General features: G+C 46.2%; 1 protein-coding gene across 1 annotated transcript in view; it reads left to right on the top strand.

Annotated features, from left to right (window-relative positions):
* The window catches only part of POLR1A (RNA polymerase I subunit A), a 71,136-nt gene that overhangs the window by 23,179 nt on the left and 35,773 nt on the right, over window positions 1-12,184 (top strand). Inside the window, exons 12-13 of the mRNA XM_084900699.1 lie at window positions 1,800-2,030; window positions 7,554-7,808. Of these exons, the coding sequence (XP_084756825.1) occupies window positions 1,800-2,030; window positions 7,554-7,808 (486 nt within the window). The remainder of the gene's footprint in view (window positions 1-1,799; window positions 2,031-7,553; window positions 7,809-12,184) is intronic.

Below are 12,184 nucleotides of genomic sequence, written 5' to 3'. Positions count from 1 at the left end.
GCCTCGTTCTTGGATCGATTTGAGCTCATTTGGTAATGGCTGTCCCCTCACCTTCAGCCCGCCCCCCACCCCCAACCTGCCTCAGGTCTCGGGGCCATGGAGGCCCAGGGTTGTTGCTCACTGATGGCTGTGAGGAGCAGAGCGTGTGAAACTGCTCTTGGTCCTTGGGGTACACCCTTCTCCCGGCACCTGTGGAGAGGTGTCACGGGAGCAAAGGAGGTGAAATACGACTCAGTAGTGAACCCCATACACTAGAGCGCCCCCCATGAAGCTCACATGCCAGTGGTAGAGACACATAAACAGGAACGAAAGCCTCAGGCAGTGTCAGTGCATCAGTGAAAGTGGAACAGGAAGGAAAGGGAGGGGAACTATGTATGGGAAGGGAGCGTAGGGAGGCCGCTCTCAAGGTGCTGCTGGGGCCGAGAACGGGACAAAATTCAACGAGGTCCCTTACGTGGGACTCAGACTCTCGGAGGTATTTATGCGCATTTAGAAGCATCAACGAGTTTAGACTATTCAGTAGCTCAGAAACTCCCTGAAGCAGGGAACTTGTTTTCCTTGGAGTGGACATACTGCAGTCCGTGTACAGTGGGGCGCTGCGTCATCTTGTGTCTCAGGAAGCTGAGTTGGTTTCCGGTGCCACCTTGACTGTGATGGCTGCCAGAGCCGCCGAGTAAAGAGATTCTGATGCCATGTCTGGGCTCAGGAAAGAGCCTCAATCAATTGGTGATGCCTGCTGGGTGGTACTTGAAGGCCAGCACTCGCCACTTCTCTCAAGCTAGTGTCCCATTCTGTGTTCCCTTTGGGGTCCATGAATTTATAGGCAGAGGAGGAAATGATGTTGTGTTAGAATGGGTTAAAAAATTCTTACATGTCCAGCCAATGTAAGTATCAATCCATAAACCAAAAGGTCACAGTTTGATTCCTGGTCAGGGCACATGGCCAAGTTTCGGGCTCCATCCCCAGTAGAGGGCATGCCGGAGGCAGCAGATGGATGTTTCTATCTCTGCCTTTCTCTCTCAAATCAGTAAAACAGAAAGAATGGGTCTGTGAAAAATGCTGCAGTGGACATATAGGTACATATATCCTTACAAATAAATATCTCAAATAAAAAATGTTATGTGCCTTCTACATAACGATCTACTCAGATCATTCTCTTCAGAGAGAATTCTGGGACAGGGCCCAAACTCTGTTCCCTTAAGGCAGGGGTGGGAAGCATCCGGCCCCTGGGCCATATAAGGCCTGAGAAATCATTTGGTCTGGCCCTGCCAAGGCATTGTGGGTAAGTCAATTAAATGTAGCAGGCTCATTAAAAAAAATTTTTTTAAAATGATTTCAGAGAGGAAGGGAGAGGGAGAGAGAGAGAGAAACATCAATAATGAGAGAGAATCATGGATCGGCTGCCTCTTGAACATTCCTACTGGGGATTAAGCCTAAAACCTGGGCATGTGCCCTGACAGGGAATTGAACCAGTGACCTTCCGGTTCATATCTAATGCTCAATCACTGAGCCACCCGGCTAGGAGGCTGATTTTTAAGTTAATAATTTTATATGGCCCTCGAATGATGTTATAAATATCTAAATGGCCCTTGGCAGAAAAACATTTCCCCACCCCTGCCTTCAGGCCTCGCATATGGAGATATGGCCTGTGGAAAAGACAGACAGGATGCTGCTTTTTGGATAAGACATACCGCACCTGCACGTCTTTGAGAAAGTCACGCAGCTTGTTGAGTCAGACTTCGGGTCCATGTAACCTTTCTTGCCCACCCTGAGCCTTTATATCCATTCATCATTTTCAGGTGTTTGCCACAAAACTGACCTATCCTCAGCCAGTTACCCCCTGGAACGTTCAGGAACTGAGACAAGCAGTCATCAATGGCCCCAATGTGCACCCGGGAGCCTCCATGGTCATCAATGAGGACGGCAGTCGCACAGCCCTGAGCCCCGTGGACCTAACCCAGCGGGAAGCCGTGGCTAAACAGCTCCTGACACCAGCCACCGGTGCACTGAAACCCCAGGGGACAAAAGTTGTGAGTAGTGGGAAGATTTGATCAGTGAGTGCTGGCTGAGGGAATGCTGGGGCTGCAGTGAGTTGCTGGCTGTGGGGATGCTGGGGCTGCAGTGAGTGTTGTCTGAGGGGATGCTGGGGCTGCAGTGAGTGCTGGCTGAGGGGATGCTGGGGCTGCAGTGAGTGCTGGCTGTGGGGATGCTGGGGCTGCAGTGAGTGCTGGCTGTGGGGATGCTGGGGCTGCAGTGAGTTGCTGGCTGTGGGGATGCTGGGGCTGCAGTGAGTGCTGGCTGAGGGAATGCTGGGGCTGCAGTGAGTGCTGGCTGTGGGGATGCTGGGCTGCAGTGAGTGTTGGCTGTGGGGATGCTGGGGCTGCAGTGAGTGCTGGCTGTGGGGATCCTGGGGCTGCAGTGAGTGCTGGCTGTGGGGATGCTGGGGCTGCAGTGAGTGCTGGCTGTGGGGATGCTGGGGCTGCAGTGAGTGCTGGCTGTGGAGATGCTGGGGCTGCAGTGAGTGCTGGCTGTGGGGATGCTGGGGCTGCAGTGAGTGCTGGCTGAGGGGATGCTGGGGCTGCAGTGAGTGCTGGCTGTGGGGATGCTGGGGCTGCAGTGAGTGCTGGCTGAGGAGCTGCTGGTGCTGAGTGAGTGCTGGCTGTGAGGACGCTTTGTGAGCAGTTTCTGTCTCCCTGAGATAAAGCTTCTACATGTGGGTGTTCCTTAGGGGCTTCATGGTGCTCACTCTATCTCTTAGCTGAAACTGAAGCTCCTGGGCCCCTGACACCAGGGTTAAAGCTTCATCTGGCTGTCTCACACCATGCAGCACAATGCTGGCACACATCAGGAGTTTGAGAAGCTCTTTAATACAATCTCAGTTGTGGCCTCTGCAGGAGAATTTGCTGTCCTTTACTAGGGCTACGCAGAGGGTGGTGCTCAGATCATCAGCATTTCTGGAGCTTGAGAGAAATAGATGTGTTCCGTCCGTCCCTGGCTCTTCCCCCCCACCCCCCCTCCCAACCCCCCTGCCTCTCACCTACAGAACTGGAATGGCTGGGAATGGGGCCCAGTTTCACATTCTCTCTGGAGGGGTTCTCTGCATGCTAAGGTTTGAGAACTGCCCCAAAGAAAGGAAATATTCTGTCAGTGATAACTGACAGGTTTTATCGGCTGCTTCAGTTTCAGGCAGTTGCTGATGTTGGTCTATGGCACCTTTCTAAGGGATCCTGAGTCTTATCTAGGCTCCACTGGGGCAAGAGTAAAGGACTGCCTAGCTATGTTGGCTGAGAGCGTGAAATCAGCAGGTGACAGCATTTGTCAAAAATAGCCATTTGTGCCGGCAGAGGGTAGCAGATGATTGTGGCAGAAGTTGTTAGAGTTCTATAGTTTCAGTCTGGGTTTCTCACTGACAGCCCAGCGTCGGGGGGCTGACTGGGTCTTTAGCAATGGGTCAGGGCATTGTTCTTTGCTCAGCCCTGAAAGAACTTCGGAAGAGAAACAGAGGAAAAGGAAGCACTCTTGGCCTTTTTGTGGGACCAACAAGGTTTCCACCATTCTTCAGCGATGCCTGTCGTCTGCTTCCTTTGTTTTCAGCTCTCTCGAGGTAGACCAGTAACATGCCACGTGTTTTCCACTTGGGTGGCAGGGACACATGCACCAACTTTTCTTCCTAGTGCATTCAGATTTGTGTTTAGGCTCACAGGTCATTCTGCTCTCTTTAAGTGCTTGGTGTTTTCCTAGGAGAGGTGAAGGTACAAGAGAAGTCCAGGTATATTTCATTGAATTTACAGTAAACTCACGTCGAGCATGTGAAACAGCCTCAGTAGGAAATTTTGAGAGGAAAGTTGAGAGAGGAAAGCAGAGTGGGGTTCGGCAGTACTGAGGGAGGGCCCACTGCTGCTACACGCTGCACTTTGCCAGTCACCAGACCAGGCCCTGCCACCCTGGAGCTAAATGTGTTAAGTGTCGCCTCAGACACAATGGGGAGTAGAGTGGAGGTGGTGACTTGATGTGCGTGAGCTTGAGAAGAAAGGAGTCTGAGGGCAGTGTTGCAGGGTGGACTGGAGGGAGGGTTTGGAGACATCAGGAGACAGGTGAGGGCTACAGGAAACCCCTGTGGAGGGACGGATCCAGACTGAGGTTCATGAAGGAGGCTGAGGTGCGAGGGACCACCTTGGACCTGATGATGTGGCCCAGGGGCAAAGGCAAGGAGGGACTTATGAAAGGAGAGAGGTACCTGAAGACTCAGGATGATTGTCTTTTTGTTGTTGTCATTAATCCTCACCTGAGGATATTTTCTCCATTGATTTTTACAGAGAGTGAGAGAGAGAGGGAGAGAGGCATCGATGTGAGAGAAGACACATGCATTGGTTGCTTCTCGCATATGCCCTAACCATGGTTGGGGACCGAGCCTGTAACCAATGGACAGACCCACGACCTTTCAGTCCGAGGGCCAATGCTGTAACCACTGAACCAAACCAGATAGGGCAGGATGATTATCTCTATTCTCCAAAATCTCAGTAATGTCACATATAATACTTACACATTTCATCAAATATGCGTGCACTTACAGCCTGTTTGCAATTTGTAAGGACTTTGGTTAATGGCGTTGTGTATGGGTCAGGACCAGGCTGTGGCTGGGTGAAGTGACAGGTCCCAGTGAGGATGAGAGGGTTAAGAGAGAAGGGGAGAGGGTGACTGGAAGACCTATTTCCTGGGAGGTGTGATGTCTCTGCTGCTTCTGTGGGCCTGGTAAATGGAGGAGGAAGTGGCCAGGAGGGCTGAGACGTAGTTCTCAGCCCAGCAGTCTGCCAGAAGCTGACTTTGGCTCCGGGTCTGCCTCTGAAAGCTCTGACCCGGGCACTGGGCACACTAATTTTCACTGCAATGTTTATTTAGAGACAAGAGAAAGGAAGGGCCTCGGGTTTTCGTTGGCCAGGGGAACACCCTGAGCTCCAGAGTTTCTGTTTGGATTGGCTGGTGCCTGCCCGTCTGGCATGCGTGCCTTCCCAGCTGTGGGCTTTGCTTATACTGGAAGATGTGTCAAAGCTGTGAGACTCAGATCCAAGGCCTGGCCTGGAGGTTTGGGCCTGGGCCACAGGTCCAGAAATTTCTCCCGTGAGAGCCTAAGGAAATATGACCTTGAAAGTCAGCTCAGGCTCCGGGGCATGCCCTGCGCAAATGCTCATGGGGATCTTCAGAATCCAGGTCTCCTTGGAAACATGGATGTGGGGGCAGGAAGGCGGAGTTGGAATTTCTCAGGAAGCAGAAAGACTGACTCCACCAGGTGCTCTTGGGCCTGCCTTTCAGGATGTGGGGGGTTTGCCCCGTCCTTCCTGAGCTGGAGGAAACCTTCAGCCCGGGGGAGGGAGGCGGAAAGCATCTGTTGTATCCTCTACCCCCTCTGTCTCCAATCTTCTTCTTCTTTTTTAAAAATATATTTTATTGATTTTGTACAGAAAGGAAGGGAGAGAGATAGAGAGTTAGAAACATCGATGAGAGAGAGTCATCGATCAGCTGCCTCTTGCACACCCCCTACTGGGGATATGCCCGCAACCAAGGTACATGCCCTTGACCGGAATCGAACCCGGGACCTTTCAGTCCCCAAGCCGACGCTCTATCCATTGAGCCAAACCGGATTTGGCTGTCTCCAATCTTCTGATGCAGATGCATAAATGTGGACAACGTAAGACTACACTGGCCTTGTCATAATTTGTTGTCCCCCAGCCTGTTGTCTTTAGACTGGGGGACACATAATTTGTTGTCCCCCAGCCTGGGATTTAGAGGAAACTTGGAGTGCCAAAAGGTCTCACCCCATCTCCATGATTCCCCTGGTTGCTTAGGGGGCATGCAGATTAATTGGAGTAGCAGTTGCCTTTATGTATTTGTTCTTTTATTTTATTTTTTAAATATATTTTTGTTTATTTCAGAGATGAAGGTGGGGAGAGAGAGAGAGAGAAACATCAGTGATGTGAGAGAATCATTCATCAACTGCCTCTTCCATGCTCCCTACAGGGCATGTGCCCTGATTGGGAATGGAACCATGACCTCCTGGTTCATAGGTTAACACAACCACTGAGCCACACCGACCAGGCTATGCATTTGTTTTTTAAAGTAGCATTTATATTTATCATTTAGGAAGCCTGATGGTTAATGTAACATAAGATAAAGGCAGTAAAAGTATCAACGAGCCTAATGTTAAAGCAAGCTTTGTGGAGGGAGGTGTTCTCTCAGGAGGACATGACCAATAACATATTGTGAGAGAGGAAAATGCAGAAGTGGTGGTAAAATTATCTTTAAGGGGTAAAATTAGTTGTGGTTTTTATTCTCTTCAAATTAGCCTGTTTTCTGTTTTTCCCTCAAAGTGAGCATACCACTTGTGCAATAGTTCTTGCTTTCTTCAAAAATAGTTTAAGATTTTTTTTTTAACTACTCTTGCAGAGGTAAATAAATGCTCATTGTAACATGAGCAATAATCAGATGTATAAGGTAATAAAAATAATGTAATGATAACCTGTGCCTTACCTTCCCCTTGTGCCCCTGCCCCTGAGGAGACCATAGTAACAGGTTGTTGAGAATCCAAGCCCCCTTTTCCCTTGTGTGTGTAAACATGTACAGAGACGGAGTGGGTTTTAAATTGCCTCATTCCATCACTGTAGTGAGCATCTAGATATGTTTTTTATCCTGGCATACATTATTGCCATCACTTCAGGACTAGTAGACATTTAACTCGGCATAATATTTTCATCACTGCATAATATTCCATACTTTACACCATGGTTTATTCCCTTGGGCCCCTTCAGTGGACAGCCAGGTTATTTTCAGTTTTTGCCACTGAAAGCAGTGTGCTACGTAAACAATTTATATAACCGTGCATTAGCGCTCTTTTTCTTCTGAAAGGCCAAAAAGGAAATGAGTTATAAATGTTCTAGAATCTATTTTCAAATTGCTTTCCCAAAGCCTATGGCAATTTAAGCTTTTTAATAATTTTTTGAGTGTACGGGGAGTCAAGAACCCCAGCGGTCCTGGCTCTGCTGTATGAGGTTGGGCAAGGTATTTGTAAAATGTGGAATTTATACTTTGAGTAACATACGCCTGTGTGAGCGTCAGGGGTGAGGGGATGTTAGAGTTCTGCCAGATCCTTTCACATCCAAGGCTCTTAGGATTCTATCCAGATATGCTCCCTTCAGAAGTGTTCATTTCTTTCTTCAGATTAGTTCTCTGAGGAATCCAGAAAGGCCATGTGTCTCTGAAGGAGACAGATGCCTGGACAGGGGCCTGGAGCCTTGTCTGTTGCTATATATACCTGAGCCCAGGGCCCGGATGGAGCTATGCTGGACTAGTAGCCATTTCTCAAAGCACCAGAGGGACCAGCAGCTATTTCTCAAAGATTTTTAGGATTTTGCTCCAGACTAAAATTTCCCTTTTATTTGGTTGAATAAAGCATGACACAGATAGAAACCACAGTCGGCCAGGCTGAGGTGAGCTCTTGGGATAGTGGTAATGATGTTGAAGTTGCTGCTGATCACAGTCTGTCCTACGCTCTGGCCCAGGTGTGCCGTCACGTGAAGAACGGGGACATTCTCCTGCTGAACCGACAGCCCACCCTGCACAGGCCTTCCATCCAGGCACACCGCGCCCGCATCCTGCCCGGAGAGAAAGTCCTGCGGCTCCACTACGCCAACTGCAAGGCCTATAACGCTGACTTTGATGGAGACGAGATGAATGCCCACTTCCCCCAGAGTGAACTGGGCCGGGCCGAGGCCTACGTCCTGGCCTGCACGGATCAGCAGTACCTTGTTCCCAAGGTAGGTCTGACCTTGAGGCTGGTCCGCAGTCATCGCTGGCACAGCGTGGCCCTTTTGCTCTGGGCTCTCTACAGCTCCTGGGGTCGGGGGACAGCTCAGGGCAGAAGCATGTGGATCATAGGGTCCTGGCTTCCTCCGGGTGGGGTTTCGGCCCTCTAGTTGCTTAGAGCCAGGGAAAGGTTTCTGTGTTGCTGCCTCTTAAAAATAGAAATCCTAAGATTCATCACCAAAAGTTACATAATAGGTCTTGTCTCCCAGTCTTATGTTTATTACCCTTGGCAAGGAGCAGCATCCCAACTGTGCTGGGCCCCGTGGTTCTCAGATGACTTTGATCCTTTGAATTCTGATATGCGTGAGTTTTAAGAGACAACTCCAAGGGCTGAATGAGAGCCCCTTCCAGGCCACAGAGGCCTCTCCTCTTTGAGCCCCTCCCTTCCCATTCCAAGGTTGGTTCTCAGAGGCAGACCCATGTGAACACGGCCGTCCAGAGGAACCCTGGGAAGGCAGCTCCCCTCCCCTGGCCTGGCCAGATGACCCATTCTCATTAAGTGGCAGAGGCCAGAGTCAGCATGCTCAGGGGAGGAACAGAGTGGGGAAAGAGCCAGTCGCCCAGCCTCCCCTTGCCTCATCTCTCACCCCCTCACCCAAAGGCCTGAGGTCTTTTAAATTATAAGCCTTTGCATCACAGTGATTCACAATAACACATCATTCCCTTGGACTGTGGTGGAGTATGAAAGAACGAGTAGTGATAGCAGTAGGATTGTGGCTACCATTTCCAAGTACTTTTTCAGCACCAGACACTGCAAAGGACTTTGGAGGCTTCTCCTTTCCCCCTCCCGGCAGAGGGCAGAGTTGGTGCTGTTGTGTCCACATTTACACGAAAGCGTTGTTGCTTGTCCCGGACACAGCTGAGAAGCACGAGGAAGTGCAGGAGCTCCCAGGTTCTCTGGGGTTTTATCCGTATCCCCTCTCTGGGCCCTGCCCGCCTTCTGCAGAAGGGATGGAGACACACCACAGTAGCTTCATGTGGACCCAAATGTTTGAGTCCACATTTGGGTCCACATGAAGCTAATGAGCAGCTGGTTAAATGTGGGATTCTGTCAGTTATGAGATATCACCTCATAACTGACAGAATGGCTATCGTCAATAAGTCAATCAACAGCAAGTGCTGGCGAGGATGATAAGGAAAGGAAACCCTTGAACATTGTTGGTGCGAATTCAAATTGATGCAGCCACTATGGTAAACAGTATGGTAAACAGCTGCTGATTAGAGAAAGTCTGAAAGTAGGAAGGAGTAGTTAGGACCCACTCAGGTCACTCAGAAATTGAAGAAATAGTTTTCTAATTTTTACTACTAATTTGACTAATAATTAGAAGATATACTTGGAATAATACGATTAATTTGGAAATTGGCTTTTTGCCTTTTCATGTAAAACAATGGTGGTCATAGCTGGGGTAGTGGTGGCAATAAAAGCTCATCAGTTGAGCACTCCCTGTTTGAGGGCTGACATTCTAATGACTAAGCCATGTAGGTAGAACCCCTTAACTATTTTTATAACTGACAATTTACTTCTTAATCCCTTTCACCTTTTCAATTGTCCCACCAACTCTCCTTCCATCTAGGGATCATCAGTTTGTTCTCTGTATCTGAATTTTTAATTTTTAAAAAATATATATTTTATTGATTTTTTTACAGAGAGGAAGGGAGAGGGATAGAGAGTTAGAAACATTGATGAGAGAGAAACATCGATTAGCTGCCTCCTGCACACCCCCCACTGGGGATGTGCCCGCAACCAAGGTACATGCCCTTGACCGGAATCGAACCTGGGACTCTTGAGTCTGCAGGCCGACGCTCTGTCCACTGAGCCAAACCAGTTAGGGCTGAATTTTTAATTTTTGAGGAACCTCCATACTGTTTACCATAGTGGCTGCATCAATTTGAATTCGCACCAACAATGTTCAAGGGTTTCCTTTCCTTATCATCCTCGCCAGCACGTGCTGTTGATTGACTTATTGACGATAGCCATTCTGTCAGTTATGAGGTGATATCTCATTATGATTTTAATTTGCATTTCTCTGATGATTAGTGATGTTGAACATTTTCATGTATCTATCTATTGAATATCTGTATGTCTTCTTTTTTTTTCATTTCAATAAATCTTTATTGTTCAGATTATTACAATTGTTCCTCTTTTTCCCCCCATAGCTTCCCTTCACCCGGTTCCCACCCTGCCCTCTGCCCTCTGCCCTTACCCCCCTCCTCCATTGTCTTCAACCATAGGTGTACGATTTTTGTCCAGTCTCTTACCGCACCCCGCACACTCCTTTCCCCCTGAGAACTGTCAGTCCACTCCCTTTCTATGCTCCTGATTCTGTTATATTCACCAGTTTATTCTGTTCATCAGATTTTTTTATTCACTTGATTTTTAGATTCACTTGTTGATAGATATGTATTTGTTGTTCATAATTTTCATCTTCACTTTTTTCTTCTTTTCCTCATCTTAAAGAATACCTTTCAGCATTTCATATAATCCTGGTTTGGTGGTAATGAACTCCTTTAGCTTTTTCTTGTCTGTGAAGCTCTTTATCTGAATGATAGCTTTGGTGGGTAGAGTAATCTTGGTTGTAGGTTTTTGCTATTCATCACTTTGAATATTTCTTGCCACTCCCTTCTGGCCTGCATAGTTTCTGTTGAGAAATCAGCTGACAATCGAATGGGTGCTCCCTTGTAGGTAACTAACTGCTTTTTCTCTTGCTGCTTTCAATATTCTCTCTTTGTCTTTTGCTCTTGGCATTTTAATTATGATGTGTCTTGGTGTGGTCCTCTTTGGATTCCTTTTGTTGGGGGTCTGTGTGCTTCCTGGACTTGTAAGTCTTAATTCTTTCACCAGGTGGGGGAAGTTTTTGGTCATTATTTCTTCAAAAAGGTTTTCAGTATCTTTCTCTCTCTCTCTTCTGGCACCCCCATAATTCTGATGTTGGTACGCTTAAAGTTGTCCCAGAGGCTCCTTACATTATCTTCATATTTTTGGATTCTTTTTTTCTTTTTGCTTTTCTGATTGTTTTTTTTTCTTTTTCTTCTTCTTTGTATTTCAAATCTTTGACTTGATTGTTTTTATTCTTGTGATCCTCTAGTCTGCTGTTAGATCTCTGTAAATTATTTTTTATTTCAGTCAATGTATGCTTAATTTCTAATTTGTCCTTTTTCATATCCTCAAAGGTCTCAATACATTTATCAGCCTTTTTTAGAAAATTCTTGAAAAACCTTATAATGGTGATTTTGAAATCTATATCTTGTCATTTGCTTTTCTCCATTTCTTTCATTTGTGATCTGTATGTCTTCTTTGGAGAAGTGTCTATTCAGGTCCTCTTGGATTGTTTGGTGTTTTGGTGTTGGTCTGAGTTCTTTATATTATAATTTTGGAAATTAACCTCTTCTCAGATATATCATTGATGAATATGTTCTGCCATTCAGTGGATTGTCTTTTTGTTTTGTCCATGGTTTCTTTTGCTGTGCAAAAACTTTTTAGTATGATGTAGTCCCATTTGTTTATTTTTGTTTGAGTCCTTGCTCAAGGAGACATATCAGAAAAAGTATTGCTAAGAAATGTCAGAATTTACTAACTATGTTTTCTTTTAGGTATTTTATGGTTTTGATCCTTACATTTAAGTCTTTAATCCATTTTGAGTTGATTCTTATATATGGTGTAATTTCATTGTTTTGCATGTATCTGTCCAATTTTCTCAACACCATTTATTTAATATACTATCTTAACTCCATTGTATATTCTTGTCTACTTTAGCATAGCTGGTTTATTTTTGGACTCTTTATTCTGTTCAATTGATCTGTGTTGTTTTTTGTTGTTGTTGTTGTTGTTTTTAATGGTAATATCATGTGGTTTTGATTACTATGGCCTTCAGATAGCATAATACCTCCCACTTCATTTTCCCCCCCTCCAGATTGCTATGGCTATTTGGGCTCTTTATGGGTCCATATAAATTTTAGGATTATTTGTTCTAGCTCTGTGAAAAATGCCTTTGATATTTTGATAGGTATTTAATTGAATCTATAGATGCTCTGATGTTAACTCTTTCTATCCATGAATATGGTATATGCTTCCATTTATTGATATTCTTCACTTTTTTAATTCAGTATCTTACAGTTTTCTGAGTACAGGCCCTTGGTTAAATTTATTCCTAGGTATTTTATCTTTTTTATGCAATTGTAAATGGGATTGTTTTCTTAGTTTCCATTTCTGATAGTTTATTATTGGTGTATAAAAATGCAACCAATTTCTGAATGTTTTTGTATCCTGCAACTTTACTGAATTAACTTAACAGTTCTAGTAGTTTCTTGGTGGCATCTTTAGGGTTCG

Source organism: Pipistrellus hanaki (genome assembly GCF_964339955.1).
Source record: "Pipistrellus hanaki genome assembly, chromosome: 12".
Classification (NCBI taxonomy): Eukaryota; Metazoa; Chordata; class Mammalia; order Chiroptera; family Vespertilionidae; genus Pipistrellus; species Pipistrellus hanaki.
The sequence above is the reverse complement of the archived record's forward strand: the minus strand, read 5'-3'. Positions and strand labels throughout refer to the sequence as shown.